At 47.8% G+C, this 19,340-nt stretch overlaps 1 protein-coding gene across 9 annotated transcripts in view; it reads right to left on the reverse strand.

Moving 5' to 3' along the window:
• The window catches only part of LOC127046628 (zinc finger protein 501-like), a 271,994-nt gene that overhangs the window by 72,260 nt on the left and 180,394 nt on the right, over positions 1–19,340 (reverse strand). For 2 of the 9 annotated variants that reach the window (XM_050943894.1, XM_050943916.1), the window contains exon 2: positions 678–760. The exons of 6 other annotated variants lie outside the window; for them this stretch is intronic. In XM_050943894.1, the coding sequence (XP_050799851.1) occupies positions 678–760 (83 nt within the window). Of the gene's footprint in view, positions 1–677; positions 761–14,142; positions 14,258–19,340 lie in introns of those variants that run through there. One more of the 9 variants, XM_050943926.1, reaches the window with a different exon arrangement.

The following is a 19,340-nucleotide window of genomic DNA, read 5'->3' on the forward strand; positions in this document are numbered from 1 at the left end:
ATGGAAAAGCTACATAAGTGGGGTGTGACATCATCTCTTGGCCTCATTCTGCACACAAGAAAATGCCTGGAAAAATCTCAGGAACAAAGATTGAACTGGGGGGAAGTGTTGGTTCCAGGGTAAAGAGATTTCGAGCTTATGTATGGAAACTTGGTAGACTGCTTCTATCATCAGTCACGGTGAGAAATTCCTAATTCAAATTCTATCCAGATAGTGTGTTAGGCCTAGTTTGAGTTTTCGGTTATTTGTTAAGTAATCTGCTTTGATCTGTTTGCTATCACTTATTGCTGGGAAATTGGTTGTTGTCATCTATCTGTCCTTCAGTGGCTTAGGTAAAGCACTCAGGTAGTTTAGTTGGATGCATAGTGCCAGCTGCCGTCGTGTTGGTAAGAAAGGGACTGGAGAGGCTGGCTGAATCTCCAGCAGCGCCGTGTGAGAGGGGCCAGCCCAGCTTCAGGGTTAGAGGGCACAGTGGTTCCCAGAACCCCCCAGACTGACAACCCATCACATCTGAGAGTATACAAGTCTCAGCAGGTTTGTCACATCCTTTCCCCCCCATTCTGCACCATAGATAGTTCCTGCCTCCCACTACCTCTAGCAGCTCCCACCCTCCTATACATTTACTCCTCCTCTCCCTCCAAGCAGAACCCACCACCAGCTCCCTGATAATCCCTTACCTGAGCCAGCTCCACTGCAGCCATTTTATTCCCCCTAGGAGGAGGGGATGATTTGGAGAGAAACATGGACGATATTCTGTAGCCTGCCAGGGCGAGAAGGGCAATGTGAGAGAATTCAGACAGGGATTCTGTCTTTTCCACATGTCGATTGCCCCCAGCATTTTTCCCTGGTAATGGACATTCTAGGTTCTGCCACACTGTGAAGCACAGAGTGACCTTATTCCAGTACAGGCCTAGCCCCCTCCCACCAAGGTGTAACCCTCTGAGACATGGTGAAACCCTCTCAGTAGTAGAGTCTCTCTGTTACACTTACCAAGTTTGTGAACAATACCAAGCTGGGATGGGTTGCAAGTGCTCTGGAGGATAGAATTAAAATTCAAAATCATCTGGACAAAATGGTTTGAAGTAAATAGGATGAAATTCAATAAGGAGAAACCCAAAGTACTCCACTTAGGAATGAACAATCAGTTGCACACATACAAGACAGGAAATGATGGCCTAGGAAGCAGTACTGCAGAAACAGATCTGGGAGTCATGGTGGATCACAAGCTAAATATGAGTCAAGAGTGTTATACTATTGCAAAAAAAGCAAGTATAATTCTGAGATGTATTAGCAGCAGTATTGTAAGCAAGACATGAGAAGTAATTATTCCGCTGTAATCCGCACTAATTAGGCCTCAACTGGACTAGTGAGTCCAGTTCTGGGCCCCACATTTCAGGAAAGATGTGGAAAAATTGGAGAAAGTCCAGAGAAGAGCAACAAAAATGATTAAAGGTCTAGAAAACAAGACCTATGAGGGAAGATTGAAAACATTGTGTTTGTTTAGTCTGGAGAAGGTATGACCAGCTTTCACGTACATAAAAGTTTGTTTCAAGGAGGAGGGAGAAACATCGTTCTTCTTAACCTCTGCGGACAGGACAAGAAGCAATGGGCTTAAATTGCAGCAAGGAAGGTTTAGGTTGGACATTAGGAAAAACTCCCTAACTGTCAGAGTGGTTAAGCACTGGAATAAATTGCCTAGGGAGGTTGTGGAATCTCCATCATTGGGGATTTTTAAGAGCAGGCTGGACAAACACCTCTCAGGGATGGTCTAGATCAGGGGTGGCCAACATGTGGCTCTTTAGAATTTAATATGTGGCTCCTTGTATAGGTACCATCTCCGGGGCTGGAGCTACAGGCACCAACTTTCCAATGTGCTGGTTGTGCTCACTACTCAGCTACAGGTCCTGCCCCCACTCCACCCCTTCCCTCCCCCTTCCCTGAGCCAGCAGTGCCCTCGCTCCATCCTCCCACCCCCAGTGTCTTGCATAGCATGAACAGCTGATTGGGAGGTGCGGGGGGGGGGGGTGGTGCTGATTAGTGTGGCTTCTCATGGGTGGGAAGTGCTGGGACCAGGGGGTGGCAGCTGATGGGGGGCTGCTGTCGTATTACTGTGATTCTTCCACAATGTACATTGGTAAATTCAGGCTCCTCAGCTCAGTTTGGCCACTCCTGGTCTAGATAATACTTCGTCCTGCCTTGAGGGCAGGGGACTGGACTAGCTACCTCTTGAGGTCCCTTCCAGTTCTGTGATTCTACGAACCAAAGGCCAGAGACGAGCAGAATCAAAGGAGTCACTCTGGGGATTCTCCCTGTCATTGTTCCCAAGGCAGCTCTCTCAGGTTAACTAAGTTATTTGATGCGCCAGCCTTTATACAGTCTCTCCCGGGAGTGCCCCTTTCATCGGCTGGGCCTAGTTTTAGCTTTTGGGAAGCATGACCTCAGGGGCTCTGAGACTGGGCCTTCTTGCCTCAGCACATCTTTACTTTCTGTGGTTCCCCAGTGAGTCCAAATGAGTAGATATTCCTCATATAGACTGTGAACATAAGAATGTGTTTAGATTTTATTGAATGCTTATGAGTTGCTGCCTGGGTTAACATCTGACTAGTTGCATTGTGAGCCTCAGTGACTCTGTAAATCACCAGACAGGAGAGACTTGACCTATGTGATGTGCTGATTGGCAACAGAATGCATTACACCCTACCTGACAGAAAAGGTCCATCAACACCAGATAGACTATTATGGGACGTTAAAGAAGACAAGACTGTTGTTGTGCCCTCGACTTCCCATTAGCTGAGTTTCGCGCTCAGGGTACATGGCAGGAAGGGGATGAAAGACCCCATACCAAAGGAACTGATTATCTGTATGCTGCTTGGACTCTGGGGGGCAAAGTTTCTAGGCATAAGGAAGAGATCCCCAGCTGCTTAGCTGGAGTTAGTCCTAATGAATATGTACAGCTTGCTTATTATAGAAGCTTCTATTACCTTTGAAATCTAAGACTGCAAATCGTCTGCATCTATAGGATTACCTGCTTTAACTTTGTAAATAACTCTCGTTTCCTTTCAAATAAATCTTAATACAGGTTATGACAGGACTGGCTACAAGTGTTGTCTTTGCTGGGAGATCTAAGATTCAATTGACTAAGGAAGTGACTAGTCCTTTGGGTCTGGCAGTAATCTGAACATTGCTGTGATTTGTGGGGTAAGGCAGTGGTTCTCAACCAGGGGTCTGGGGCCCTCTGGGGGACTGTGAGCAGTTTTCAGGGGCCTGCCAAGCAAGGCCGGCATTAGACTCACTAAGGCCCAGGGCAGAAATTCCCAGTGCATGGAGCTGAAGTCCAGGGCCCAGAGCCCCACCACCAGGGCTGAAGCCAAAGACTAATCAACATAGCTTTGTGGGGGCCACAGGCAGTTGCCCTGCTTGCTACCTCCTAACACCAGCCCTGGCTTTTATATGCAGAAAACCAGTTATTGTGGCTCACATGGGCAGTGGAGTTTTTATAGCATGTTGGGGGTGTAAGGGACCATCTGTCACAAAGGTGAGCTCACCTGCCTGGTGAGATATATGGGATCACCCAAAGGGACTGTCTGTGATTCCATGTTAATGCTGTTACAGTGCCTGAAGTATTTACACTGGATTCTTGGTTGGTGGAATCTCCATACAAACCTCACACCCAATTTGGGGTTTGTGCCCTGCTTCTTACCAATCTGCCTGAGGCTGGTGCTCATGCTCTCAAGTCACTGAAGACAATATTACAGAGAGAGGGGCTGTGACTTCCCCAAGGTCACTAAACAGGTCCGTGACAGAGCCAGAAACAGACCCTGTTAACTCCAGAGCCCTGTCACCCGCAGCCTGGAAAGGTCCCCAGAGCACACTGTATTAGGCTGCAGGAAGAGGTGTTCAAGGACTGCAAATGAGCTGCCCTGCCAAGACAGCCTGTGCATCCGTGGACAAACCACCTCGCTAGGGGTGTGTCCCCAGGGTCAGGAGAAGTCAGTGTCCAGTCCTGTGGGGTTGTGCTCCTCGCTCATAACTCCAGCACTCACTGCTGCCACTCCCTTGCCAATTGCACTGTACAGCGAGCCTCAAGCCTCTGTGAGGTCACTTTCCCCACCACCTTAAACCTTCAAACTGGGACATGGTGCACCAGTACCAATCACAGTGCACTAGTGTAAATTCTGTCTACATTAAAGGTTTGCACAAGTGCCTAAAACATCAGTGTGGCAGAGACCTTCAGAAACAGCAGTATGGTGGCACTAGAACCTATTTCTAGCTCGGTCACAGACAGCCTGGGTGACCTTGGACACATCAATGTTTCTCCTCCCAACTTTAGTCTCTTTACCCAGCTGCCCACTCACTGGGGTCTCCTCTCTCTCCAGAGCTGCTCAGCACAAAAATCTGTGTGGGTGTCACCAGAGCTAAGGTAGTTCAGTTCTGGAATAGTCTTATATAGGTGGCTGTGGAGTCTCTTTCCCTGGAAGTTTTTAAGGACAGGTAGGACAAAGCTCTGTCAGAGATAATCTACATATACTTGGTCCTGCCTCCGCAGAGAGAGCTGGACTTGATGACATCTTGAGGTCTTATCTAGCCCTACTTTTCTAGGATGCTATGCAAAATATACATATAAAAACACAACATACAGAACAAAACCCACCACAACATAATGTAAGGCAATTCAGGGGGAAAAAAACAAACCACAGCCTACACTCCACAGCATAAAATGACATTACAAAAGGAAAAGAAAGCAACACGATGCAAACTATGACATCCTAAGACAAAAGTATACAATGCAAAAGAGTTCAACTCAAACCAACGCAGCACAGACACCAAACAAGCTGAGGCAAAACAATGCACCATAAAACTATGCAACACAGAATGATGCATCATAGTTCCAAAAGGCACCAAGCACAACAGCTCAGTATAGATCAGGACACAGCACAAAAGAGAATTATTTCAATGTAGGCCTGGAAGGGATCTTGAGAGGTCGTCTACTCAAGCCTCCTATGCTGAGGCAGAATCAAGTATCCCTAGACATTCCCAGACTGGCGTATCTCTAACCTGGTCTTAAAGACCTTCAATGAAGGAAATTCCACAGCCTCCCTTGGAAGCCAATGCAAGGCAAACACAGACCAAAAGAACACTGTACATACACAAGCTGGGCTTGGGGTTAAGGGAAGAGGAAAGAATTCAAACAATCTGGATTCAGTTCCCAGTTTTGCCCCAAATTCTCTATGCAAACTTGTCAGACACCGGCAGCTGGCCCGTGCCCACTGACTTGGGCTCACACGGCTCAGGCTGTGGGGCTGTTTAATTGTGGTGTCTATGTTCCGGCTGGGGCTGCAGCCTAAGCTCTGGCACCCTCCCACCTCGCAGGGTTCTTGTCAAGGTTCCTTCCCCATTCTGAACTTTAGGGTACAGATGTGGGGACCTGCATGGACACTTCGAAGCTTAATTACCAGCTTAGATTTGGTATCGCTGCCACCACCCCCAAGCACTACTTGTCTTCCCTGGGTAGCCCTCAGAGACTTTGCCAATTTCCTGGTGAACACAGATCCAAACCCCTTGGATCTTAAAACAAGGAGAAATTAACCATCCCCCCTCCTTTCTCCAACCAACTCCTGGTGGATCCAGATCCAACCCCCTTGGATCTAAAAACAAGGAAAAAAATCAATCAGGTATTAAGAAAAAGGCTTTTAATTAAAGAAAAGAAAGGTAAAAGAAAACCCTCTGGGAGAGATTAGCATACCAGCTACCCTCACAGACAACAGATTCAAAACACAGAGGATGTTCCCCGGGCAAAAATCTTAATACACACAAGAATATTCAAATTTGATAATTCCCTTAATTCCAAGACAAGTTACAAAGAAAATAAACATAAACCTATTTAGCTCTTTCTAAAACTTACTACTCTGATAAGAGGCTGGTTCCTTGATCTTTTTCACTTTGGCTAAAACTGAAACTCTAAACAAAGGAAAACTTCCTTCCTTCCTTCTGAAACATCTTGTTCCCCCATTGGTTTCTCTGGTCAGGTGTCAGCTAGGCTAGGTGAACTTCTTAACTCTTTACAGGTAAAAGAGGCATTAACCCTTAATTATCTGTTTATGACACGCCCCCCAAGTCTCAGACAGTGTTGAACCACACACTGGTGGTGATTTCTTCCTAGAACTTTAGAATAAACAGATTAATAAAACACATGCACCTTTACATATACTACTAATTATGTAAAACTACAAGATTTTTCACATTTTAAGGACAATTTTACCCTGTTAACTCTGGGAAACTTTCACGGGAGAGTGCATCCGCTACTTTGTTAGAAGCTCCTGAAATGTGTTGAATTTTAAAATCAAAATCTTGGAGAGTTAAACTCCATCGAAGAAGTTTTTTGTTCTTTCCCTTAGCAGTATGAAGCCACTTTAGCGCAACATGGTCGGTTTGTAGCTGGAAACGCCATCCCCAAACGTATGGGTGTAACTTTTCCAGGGCATACACAATGACGTAGCATTGTTTTTCACTGATTGACCAGTGGCTTTCCCTCTCAGACAGTTTCTTGCTGAGAAACACGACAGGATGGAATTCTTGATCCAGTCCTTCCTGCATTAAAACTGCTCCTACACCATGCTCAGATGCATCCGTGGTTACTAGGAATGGTCTGTCAAAGTTTGAGGCCCTTAGCACAGGGTCAGACATGAGTGTTGCCTTAAGCTCGTTAAAGGCATTCTGACACTCATCAGTCCACTGAACTGCATTTGGCTGTGTTTTTCTGCTCAGGTCTGTCAGTGGGGCAGCGATTTGGCTGTAGTGTGGTACAAATCGCCCATAATATTTGGCCAAACCTAAGAAGGATTGGACCTCTTTCTTTGACTTTGGGACAGGCCATTTTGGGACAGCATCCACCTTGGCCTGTAGGGGATTTACTGTTCCTTGACCCACCTGGTGCCCCATGTAAGTCACTCTGTTTTGGCCTATTTGACACTTTTTAGCCTTAACAGTTAGTCCTGCCTATCTGATGTGCTCAAAGACTTTTTTCAGGTGCTCCAGATGTTCTGCCCACGAATCGGAAAAAATGGCCACATCATCAAGGTAGGCAACTGCAGATTCTCCCAATCCTGCTAGGAGACCATCTGCAAGTCTTTGGAAGGTGGCGGGTGCATTTTGCAGCCCGAAAGGAAACACATTAACTTCATACACCCTTGCATGGGTGATGAAGGCTGACCTTTCCTTGGCAGGTTCATCTAGGGGTACTTCCCAGTACGCCTTGGTTAAGTCTAATGTAGAGATGAACTGGGCACGTCCCAATTTTTCCAATAACTCATCGGTGCGTGGCATTGAATAGTTGTTGGGACAAGTTACAGCATTTAGCTTACGGTAGTCCACGCAAAAGCGTATTTCCCCATCTGGTTTGGGAACTAGAACCACTGGAGATGCCCATGCACTGTTAGAGGGGCGGATTATACCCATCTGTAGCATGTTTTGGATCTCTCATTCTATAGCAGCTTGAGCATGAGGAGACACTCGGTAGGATTGGGTTCTTATTGGGTGAGCATTACTTGTATCAATGGAGTGGTATGCTCGTTCTGTCCGTCCTGGGGTGGCTGAGAACATTGGGGCGAAGCTAGTGCACAGCTCCTTGATCTGTTGCTGCTGCAGATGTCCCAGGGTTGTGGAGAGGTTCACCTCTTCCACGCCACCATCACTTTTTCCTTCTTAGTAGACACCTTCAGGCCACTCAGCGTCATCTCCTCCCTGGGCTGTAAACTGACAAACCTTTAATTCTCTGGAATAAAAGGGCTTTAGAGAATTAACATGGTACACTTTAGGCTTTAGGGTTGAGGTAGGGAATGCTATGAGATAGTTAACAGCTCCCAGGCGCTCTTGGATTGTGAATGGCCCTTTCCATGACGCTTCCATCTTATGGGTCTGTAGCTCCTTTAAGACCATAACCAGGTCCCCTACTTTGAAGAGGATGCTCTCTGGTATGTTTATCATACCAGGCTTTTTGCTCTTTCTGAGCATTCTTTAGGTTTTCTTTAGCAAGGGGCTCAAGAGTGTCGGAGGGTTCTTTGTAGGTTACTTATAAAGTCTAGAATGTTAATTCCTGGAGAAGGCAATAACCCCTCCCATTGCTGCTTCACCAACTGTAATGGCCCCTTAACCTAATGGCCATACACAAGTTCAAATGGTGAAAACCCTAAACTGGGATGTGGTACAGCCCTGTAGGCAAAAAGCAACTGCTGCAACACTAGATCTCAATCATTGGAGTATTCATTTACAAATTTACCTATCATGGCCCCCAAAGTTCCATTAAACCTCTCCACCAGGCCATTGGTTTGATGGTGGTAAGGAGTGGCAACCAAGTGATTCACCCCATGAGCTTCCCACAGGTTTTTCATGGTCCCTGCCAGGAAATTAGTTCCCAAATTGGTAAGGATGTCGGAGGGCCAACCTACCCTGGCAAAAATGTCTGCTAAGGCCTGTCACACAGTTTTAGCCCTGGTGTTGCTTAGAGCTACTGCTTCCGGCCATCGGGTAGCAAAATCCATGGAAGTCAGTATGTACTGCTTTCCTCTGGGTGTCTTCTTTGGGAAAGGACCCAGAATATCCACAGCTACTTGCTGAAATGGGATCTCAATTATGGGGAGTGGCTGGAGAGGCGTTTTGACCTGGTCTTGGGGCTTTCCCACTCGTTGGCACACCTCACAAGAACGGACATAATTAGCAACGTCCTTGCCCATTCCCTCGCAGTGGAAGGACTTCCCCAACCTGTCTTTGGCTCTGTTCACCCCAGAATGGCCACTGGGATGATCATGGGCTAAGCTTAAGAGCTTGACGCGGTACTTAGTTGGAACTACCAACTGTCTTTGAGGACGCCAGTCTTCCTGGCGTCCACCAGAAATAGTCTTCTTGTATAAAAGTCCTTGTTCTACAACAAATCGGGATTGGTTAGAAGAGCTGAGAGGCTGTGGGGTGCTCCATGCCGCCATCCAAGCTTTCCGAAGGCTGTCCTCTGCTTCCTGCTCAGCCTGGAACTGTTCCCTTGATGCTGGAGACATCAGCTCCTCCTTAGACTGTGGACTTGGGCTTGGACCCTGTGGAAGCGATGTGGGTGATGGGGCTGTTTTAGCTGATTGTGAACCGCTCTCCGCTGGTGCACTATGTGATATTTCAGGCTCTGGCTGAGCCTCTGGAGTAGGGTTGTCTGCTGCTTCTGCCAGTTCAGGCCCTCTGGTGCCCTCTGGCGTTGGAGTTGTAGATGGGTTTGCAAGCGCTGGAGTCAGTGCTGGCAACGGTTCTGGTGCTGGTTGTTTTGCCAGTTCCGGTTTTGGGACTGGATTCACTACAGCTGAAGTATTTATGGGTAGAAGATCCGGTTCCACCACCTCTGTCTGGGTCTTTGGTAACACAGATGGGGCCCTGGTGGACGGCTCAGGAACAGGGATGGGTGTGGAAGCTTGCTTGGCCTGGCTGTGTGTGAGCATTCCTACCCTCTTGGCCAGCTTCACATGGTTGGCCAAGTCTTCCCCCAATAGCATGGGGATGGAATAATTGTCATAGACTGCAAAAGTCCACATTCCTGACCAGCCCTTGTACTGGATAGGCAACTCAGCTGTAGGCAAATTTAAAGATTTTGACAAGAATGGGTGAATTGTCACTTGGGCCTCTGGGTTGATGAATTGGGGATCCACTAAGGATTGGTGGATAGCTGACACTTGCGCCCCAGTGTCTCTCCACGCAATAATCTTCTTTCCGCCCACTCTCAAGGTTTCCCTTCACTCTGAGGGTATTTGAGAGGCAGCTGGGCCTGGGGATCTTTGGTGTGATTGTGGTGTAATGAACTGTAATCGGTTGGGGTTCTTGGGGCAGTGGGGCTTTATATGTCACAGTTCATTACATTTAAAACATTGCCCAGCTGACTGGTCACTGGGACGAGGTGGGTTGCTGGAGACTAGTGAGGTGGGACAATAAGGTGTCTGGGGCTTTCCTTGGGTTGTATGTGGGGCCTTGGATTGCCACCAGTGATAGGGTTTAGTTTCGGTTTGCCCTCTCTGATATTCGCTCCAACTGCTAGTAGTTTTTTTCTTTTCTGCCACTTCCACTCATTTGGCTCCAATCTCACCCGCCTCAGTTACAGTTTTGGGCGTCCCATCTAGGACGTACCTTCCTATTTCCTCAGAAACACCCTCTAGGAACTGCTCCATTTGCACTAGGAAGGACAGAGCTTCCACAGATTCAGCACTTGCGCTTGATATCCAGGCATCCCAATTCTTTCCAATGTGGTAGGCATGTCAGGGAAATGACGCATCTGGTTGCCACCTTAGGGCTCGGAATCGCCAACGGGCATGCTCAGGTGTTAGCCCCATTCTGATTCTGGTCTTGGTTTGAAAAAGTTTATAATCGTTCATGCGTTCCTTAGGCATTTCAGCCGCCACCTCTGCTAAGGGTCCACTAAGCTGTGACCTCAGCTCCATCATGTACTGGTCTGTAGAGATGCTGTACCCAAGGGAGGCTCTTTCAAAATTTTCTAAGAAGGCCTCAGTATTATCACCTGCCTTGTAGGTGGGGAATTTTCTGGGATGGGAAACAGTACCCGGAGAAGGGTTGTTAGGGTTGGCTGGTATATCCTGCTTAGCCCTTGCTAATTCCAGCTCATGCTTTCTCTCTCTTTCCCTCTCCTCCATCTCTTTTTCTCTCGCCTCCATCTCTTTGCGTTTCTCCTCCATAGCTCTTTTGTGGGCAGCCTCAGCCCTGGCTATCTGTCTGTCATGTTCCTTTTGGCTCTCCTCAGCCTGGAGTTTGGCTAATTCTAGCTGCCGTTGTATTTTTTTTTTCTTTGCCTGACATTTTCCCCCTGGTCTACCTTAGCTATCTGAGGGGAGCGGGGGTGGGAGGGGAACAGCTTGGAATTTTTGGTTACTGTAATGTGACACTTTAGAAAAAAAACAAGTAAAACAGGTTTTGTTACTTGTCTTGGCAATATGTTAATGACCCTCCAGTGATCACAGCTGGAGCTTCTCTTCTAACAAAAAGCCCTCTGTTAGAATCTTTTATCTGTTTGCTTTCAGGGTGTCTCTCCTTCACTGCTTCCCCAGCATGTCAAAGGAACAAAAAAAAAATCTGGCTTTTGGTTCCTAAAAAATCTCTCACCGCTGTTCACCATGTCAAGGTTCCTTCCCCACTCTGAGCTTTAGGGTACAGATGTAGGGACCTGTATGGACATTTCTAAGCTTAATTACTAGCTTAGATTTTACCAATTTCCTGGTGAACACAGATCCAAACCCCTTGGATCTTAAAACAAGGAGAAATTAACCATCCCCCCTCCTTTCTCCTACCAACTCCTGGTGGATCCAGATCCAACCCCCTTGAATCTAAGAAGAAGGAAAAAAATCAATCAGGTATTAAGAAAAAGGCTTTTAATTAAAGAAAAGAAAGGTAAAAGAAAACCCTCTGGGAGAGATTAGCATACCAGCTACTCTCCTAGACAACAGATTCAAAACACAGAGAATGTTCCCAGGGCAAAAATCTTAATACACACAAGAATATCCAAATTTGATAATTCCCTTAATGGTACCAAGACAAGTTACAAAGGAAACAAACATAAACCTATTTATCCCTTTCTAAAACTTACTACTCTGATAAGAGGCTGGTTCCTTGATCTTTTTCACTTCGGCTGAAACTGAAACTCTAAACAAAGGAAAACTTTCCTCCTTCCTTTTGAAACATCTTGTTCCCCCATTGGTTTCTCTGGTCAGGTGTCAGCTAGGCTAGGTGAACTTCTTGACCCTTTACAGGTAAAAGAGGCATTAACCCTTAACTATATGTTAATGACAGTTCTATAGCCTGGCTCTAGCCCAAGCCCAGACATCTACAGTGCAATTAAAGAGCACCTTCGCCTGAGCCCTGTGAGCCTGAATCAGTTGGCAAGGGCCAGCTGGGAGTTTTTAGTGGCAGGGTAGAGATACCCTTGGTGTCTGTGCAGCACCAGTCACAATGGGAACCCTGATCTCGGTGTCTGTGTAGAGCCCTGCACAACAGGGGCCTGATCTCAGTTGGTGACTCTGCAACTCCCAGCATTACAGGATCCCGGATATTGTTTGGAGTCCCTGCAGTATCTGGCAAAATGTGGGGGCAGGATCTGTCAGAGTCAGTGCAGTGCCCAGTACAGTTGTGGAGCGTGATCTGGGTCAGAGTCAGTGCAGGGCCAGGTCGAACGGGGACACAGATCTCAGTCGAGGTTTCTCAAGTACCCTGAAAAATGGAGACAGCTATCTGGGCCGCAGATGTGCGCTGCCTGGCACAAGGGGGGCCATGATCTTGGTCCAGGTCTCAGTTTTACCTGGCACAATAGGGGACATGACGTCTGTGGGCTCTCTGCAGTTCCCAGCACAACAGAGGTGCAGATCTCAGTTGGGGGCTCCACAGCAACAGTGGGGTCTGACCTCTGTTGGGGTCTCTGCAGCAGCTGGAAGAACAGGGCCCAGATCTCACCTGGGGTCTCTGCAATTCCAGGAACAACAAGGTCCCCGATTTTGTTTGCTGTCTCTGCAGCACCTGGCACAATGGGAGCCTGATTTCACTTGGTGTTCATGCAGGGCCTGGCACAACAGGGGCCTGGAGCTCAGTCAGGGTCACTGTAGCACCTGGAACAACAAGGTCCCTGCTCTCTGCAGGGGTCTGTGCAGCACCTGGCACAACCGGTGCCCCAAAATTGGTCAGGGTTTGTGCAGTGCCTGGCACACTGGGGAACCTGATCTCAGGCAAGATGTGAGCCACGCTCAGTATAAGAGCCCTGGTCTGAGACAGACACCTGGAGAGAAAAGCGGGAAGATTATCAAGAATTTGATATCGGTATTTCAGAACTGAGGAGAAAATGGGGCACAAACTAAATCTTTGCTAAAGTAAGAGAGAAGCACCAACATCTGGGGAGATTTTATGTCATCGTTCAACAGTTCAAGAGAAAAGAGGGGAAATTTGAGGGGACTATACAGCAATATTCAATCAACAACAGAATGGGACGGATTCTTCTTTTCACACATTCACATGGCCAGCAGGGAGCCCTGGGTGATGTGGCTTTCAGAGGGGAAAGGAGTGGGGCTGGAGTCAGAATGTCACTGGCTGTGGGGAGGAACTGACAGTGAGGTCAGAGAATGTGACTAGCAGGTGATGGGGAAGATGCTGGGTTTGGCAGGGTGAGGGAGGTGAAGTAGCTGGACTGGGAAATGGTTCCCCTGAGTGATTTCTGAACTGGGCAGAGGGTTAATGGGCAGAGGCTCGGGGAGCCCTGAGACAGGGGCACCTCTGGGCTGTGCTGGGGGGGCCACTCTCTGCTGGCAACAGGGCGTGGGAAGGGCCACCTCCACGGGGGATGGTTGCTCCTCCCTTCCCTTCCTGGCCCTTCCCATGCCCTGTTGCCAGCAGAGAGTGACCCCTCCAGCCCAGCCCAGAGGTGCCCCTGTCTCAGGGCTCCCCGAGCCTCTGCCCATTAACCCTCTGCCCAGTTCAGAAATCACTCAGGGGAACCATTTCCCACTAACCAAGGACAAACCACTGCAGGTAAAAATGTGGGGAAACACCCCAAACCCGAGATTTGAACTGGACACTGACAAAGTGGAGAGAAAATGGGTCACAATCAGGGGAGGAGAACAGGGAATTTCTCAGGGATTTCAGGGAAGGGGGGCATTACCCTGGGTGTTGCTCGTTGCTCTCTAGAGAGAAAGGGGGGCAGGACAGGAGAGGATGGGGGGTCCCCACGGGAGGGGGTAGAGGTAAATCCGAGGGGATCTCAGCCCCCCCTTTCTCTCCCTGCTCCTCAGGGGTCACCTGCTCTTCTCCTCCTCCGGCCATGCCCGGGCTGCACAGACATTTTCCACCTGCCCCTTTCCCAGGTCTCCCCCCCGGCCCGGTCTCACTCCCCCTCCCGGGCAGCCCCCGCCTGGCCCCAGTTGGGGACCCCAATGGGGCCGGGTTCCAGGGCAGAGCCTGGCCGGGCCCAGGGGCTCCTGCGGGGACAGCAGCTCCGAGTCCCCCGTGGGCGCTGCCCCCCAGGGAGCAGATCCCAGCGCTGCGAGATGCTGGGTCCCCCCTGGACACTGGGGCAGAGTCACCACCCAGTCCCTACCCTGGCCCCGCCCCCAGGACTCGCTCCGGTACCTGTAGGCTGCAGCTCCGCAGGGGGGAGGGCAGATCCCGGGGCAGCCCCAGGGCGGCTCCAGACGCAAAAAGCTCCCGCTCCCGATTCCCTACTTGGGCTGCACTGAGCTCACCCGAACTGTGCATGCCCAGTGACCTTCGCTGTTGCCACTGCCCTCTCTCTGCCCTCACTTCTACTTACGATTTGCTGCCTCCTCTTTGGAGGGGTTTAAAAGCACCAAGGGGGCAAATTGCAGTGGGGGGGGGCTGCCAGGGTCTGAGCGGGGGGCAGAAATTTACTGGCCGGGAGGATCAAAATGCTGAAGGCAGCGGCAGGAGACAGGCTGAAGGGGAAAAATCGGGAGTGGGAGCCGGGGTTAAGCCTGGGGGCGGCAGGGGAGGAGACGCTGCCAGACCCTGTGCGGGGACAAAACCCTCGTTTAGGGAGGGGGAGGGGGGAACAGTGACCCCTTGGGATGAGCCACCTGCTCTGTTCGCTAATCTGGGGGTGTGGGGGCGGGGGCAGAGGCTGTTTTCGTCTTGCTCACAGGACGCTGCATGTCAGCCCCATAGCACTGGGCGGATTCCTGGGGCTGAGTCTTATAGACTCATAGACTTTAAGGTCAGAAGGGACCACAATGATCATCTAGTCTGACCTCCTGCACGATGCAGGCCACAGAACCCTACCCATCCACTTCTATAACAAACCCCTAACCTATTTCCGAGTTATTGAAGTCCTCAAATTGTGGTTTGAAGACCTCAAGCTGCAGAGAATCCACCAACAAGTGACCCATGCCCCACACTGCAGGGAAAGGCGAAAAAGCTCCAGGGCCTCTGCCAATCTGCCCTGGAGGAAAATTCCTTCCCAACCCCAAATATGGCGATCAGCTAAACCCTGAGCATGTGGGCAAGACTCACCAGCCAGGACTCAGAAAAGAATTCTCTGCAATAACTCAGATCCCATCCCATCCAACATCCCATCACCGCCCACATGGCATACTTATCTGCTGATAATCAAAGATCAATTGCCAAAATTAAGCTATCCCATCATACCATCCCTTCCATAAACTTATCAAGCTTAGTCTTAAAGCCAGATATGTCTTTTGCCCCCACTACTCCCCTTGGAAGGCTGTTCCAGAACTTCACTCCTCTAATGGTTAGAAACCTTCATCTAATTTCAAGTCTAAACTTCCTAGTGTCCAGTTTATATCCATTTGTTCTTGTGTCTACATTGGTACTAAGCTTAAATAATTCCTCTCCCTCCCTAATATTAATCCCTCTGATATATTTATAAAGAGTAAGCATATCCCCCCTCAGCCTTCTTTTGGCTAGACTAAACAAGCCCACTTAGAGTCTCCTTTCATATGACAGGTTTTCCATTCCTCGCGTCATCCTAGCAGCCTGTCTCTGAACCTGTTCTAGTTTGAATTCATCCTTCTTAAACATGCAAGACCAGAACTGCACACAGTATTCCAGGTGAGGTCTCACCAGTGCCTTATATAATGGTACTAACACCTCCTTATCTTTGCTGGGAATACCTCGCCTGATGCATCCTAAAACCTCATTAGCTTTTTTAAAGGACATATCACATTGGCGGTTCATAGTCATCCTGTGATCAACCAACACTCCAAGGTCCTTCTCCTCCTCTGTTGCTTCCAACTGATATGTCCTCAATGTATATCTAAAATTCTTGTTATTAATCCCTAAATGCATGACCTTGCACTTTTCACTATTAAATTTCATCCTATTACTATTACTCCAGTTTACAAGGTCATCTAGATCTTCCTGTATGATATCCCGGTCCTTCTCCGTGTTAGGAATACCCCCCAGCTTCGTGTCATCCGCAAACTTTATTGGCACATTCCCGCTTTTTGTGCCAAGGTCAGTAATAAAAAGGCTAAATAAGATTGGTCCCAAAACCGATTCTTTAGGAACTCCACTAGCAACCTCCTTCCAGCCTGACAGTTCACCCTTCAGCACTGCCCGTTGTAGTCTCCCCGTTAACCAGTTCCTTATCCACCTTTCAATTTTCATCTGATCCCCATCTTTTCCAATTTAACTAATAATTCCCCATGTGGAACCGTGTCAAATGCCTTACTACAATTGAGGTAAATTAGGTCTATTGCATTTCCTTTGTCTAAATAATCTGTCACCTTCTCAAAGAAGGAGATCAGGTTGGTATGGCACGATCTACCTTTAGTAAAACCATGTTGTAATTTGTCCCAAATACCATTGACCTCAATGTCTTTAACTACTTTCTCCTTTAAAAGTTTTTCCAAGACTTTACATACTACAGATGTCAAACTAACAGGCCTACAGTTACTCCGATCACCTTTTTTCCCTTTCATAAAGATAGGAACTACGTTAGCAATTCTCCAGTCGTATGGTACAGCTCCTGAGTTTACTGATTCATTAAAAATTCTCGCTAACCGGCTTGCAATTTCATGCACCAGTTCCTTTAATATTTTTGGATGAAGATTGTCCGGGCCCTCTGATTTTGTCCTATTAAGCTGTTCAAGTTTGGCTTCTACCTCAGATGTGGTAATATCCACCTCCATATCCTCATTCCCATTTGTCATCCTTCCATTATCCCTAAGCTCCTCATTAGTCTTATTAAAGACTGAGGTAAAGTACTTATTTAGATATTGGGCCATGCCTAGGTTATTCTTAACCTCCTTTCCATCCTCAGTGTTTAGCGGTCTCACTTCTTCTTTCTTTGTTTTCTTCTTATTTATATGGCTATAGAACCTTTTACTATTGGTTTTAATTCCCTTTGCAAGGTCCAACTCTACTTGGCTTTTAGCCTCTCACTAAGGTAGCTTTCCTTGCTAATCCCACCCTTCTTCCACTCCTTGTAGGCTTTCTGCTTTTTCTTAATCACCTCTCTGAGATGCTTGCTCATCCAGCTTGGTCTACAACTCCTGCCTATGGTTTTTTTCCTCTTTCTTGGGATGCAGGCTTCCGATAGTTTCTGCAGCTGCGACTTAAAAGTAATTCCAGGCCTCTTCCGCATTTAGATCCAGAAGTTCTTCAGTCCAATCCACTAACCTAACTAATTTCCTTAATTATTTAAAGTTAGCCCTTGAGAAGTCAAAAACCCTAGTCCCAGATCTATTTTTGTTTATCCTTCCATCTAGTTTGAACTGAATTAGCTCATGATCACTCGAACCAAGGTTGTCCCCTACAACCATTTCTTTTATGAGGTCCTCACTACTCACCAAAATCAAACCTAAAATGGCATCCCCTCTTGTCGGTTCTTCAACTACTTGGTGAAGAAATCCATCTGCTATCACATCCAGAAAAATCTGAGCCCTATTATTCTTGCTAGCACTTGTCCCCCAGTCTATATCTGGGAAGTTAAAGTCTCCCATGATCACACATTTCCCATTAGTGTTTACTTCCTTAAAAACATTCAAGAGGTCTCTATCCATATCCAAATCAGATCCCGACGGTCTGTAGCACACCCCAAGAACTATCTCAGGGGAGGCTCTGGTAGCTTTCTTTCCCAGTGTGATTTTTGCCCAGACAGACTGTCTTGTCCATTCCATCACTTCTTATTTCTTTACAGTTAACCTCATTGATGTACAATGCTACTCCACCACCTTTGCCTTTATTTCTGTCTTTCCTAAACAGCACATAGCCTTCAATACCTGTACTCCAGTCATGACTACTATTCCACCATGTTTCTGTTATCCCTATAATATCTGGTTTCACTTCCTGCACCAGTAGCTCTAGTTCCTCCATTTTGTTCCCTAGGCTCCTCGCATTAGTATACAGACATCTTAATTTTTGCCGTTTGGCTTCCCTGACATTCTTTACCCTGTTAGTCACAGACATTCTACCACCAGCATCACCTGTTAGTCTGGTATCTACACTATCCTTCCTCCTTGTGTCAAATCTTCTGTCCACAGCTGTATTCCCTCTTACTTTGTTTACTTCCTTCTCAAGGTTACATTCCAGCATGGAGATCTCCTGGACATCTCCCCCAAATTCCTCGTTTAAAGCTCTCTTAATCGGTTCGGCGAGCCTCCATCCTAGAAGTCTATTTCCCTCCTTACTCTCATCCCGAGAGAACAGTCTTCTATCCGTAAATGCTTCCCAATGGCCTCATTATAGCACCACTGCCTGAGCCATCTGTTGATCGCCATAATCTTGCTACACCTTTGTTGCCCTTCTCTAGGAACCGGCAGAATCTCACTGAAGATCACCTGAGCCTCGATTTCCTTATGCCAGACTGGGGAAGAGGCTTAGTCTCCCTTGATACATTCCAGAGAGTATCTAGCCATATCATTCATTCCCACATGAAGGACAATCAACTGATTCTTTCCCACTCTCGCTAGGATCCTTTTTAGCCTCAGGTCCACATCCTGTATCTTAGCACCCAGCAGACAGCACACCCTTCTGTTCTCCCGATCAGATCTAGTTACAGGCCTCTCTATTCTTCTTAGTAAGGAGTCTCCAATCACGTAGACCTGCCTTTTCCTGGTGACAATGTGATTCTCCGGTCTATCCCCTGCACCCACTGGCTGCAAGTCCTCTCAAGTCCTATTCACCCTTGCAATCCTCCTGGGACTTATATTTGGTGTTGCCTCCATTGACTCCTCCCCTCCTCTTGTAGGACTATCAGCTCTTCTCTTTTTCCTTGCCCTCCCTCCTTCAGCGACCACCTGCTGTGTCCCTTCTTCATTTTCCAACTCCACAATCCTGTTCCTGAGTTCTATTTTTCCTTCACTGGCCCATCTTTTCCTCTACCTGGTTCTCTTAGTCACATGCTTCCACTGTCCACTTTCCTCACCCAGCAGTCTGTCCTCTGAATTCTTTGGTCCTGCTTCCATCTGCACGTCTGAGCTTGTCCCTTCAGCCCCTCATGTCTGTGCTGCATCATCTGCTAAAACCCCCTTCTAAACTCAGCCAGAGTTTCCACTTGCATCTTAAAGGCACCGGCAGCCTAATTCCTAGACTGTCAAAGCTTAGATACCGCAGCTCCTCTCTATCCTATACAAGTGTTGCGGGGCTGTTACTGCTCCAGCCAGGACACTGAATGTGGTGAAATATTGTCCAGACGCCCCCATCCTCCCTCAAACTCTGCCTCTCACATTTTGACTATGTAAAAGTGTTTTCTATCAGTTTCTATGTCTATATGAAATCACTGCAGCTCCTTTCTCTTATACAGCATGCTGAGTTGCTAACTCCCTCCCAGAGCCCCCATGTCCAAACCC

This window comes from Gopherus flavomarginatus, chromosome 1, assembly GCF_025201925.1.
Source record: "Gopherus flavomarginatus isolate rGopFla2 chromosome 1, rGopFla2.mat.asm, whole genome shotgun sequence".
Lineage (NCBI taxonomy): Eukaryota > Metazoa > Chordata > Testudines > Testudinidae > Gopherus > Gopherus flavomarginatus.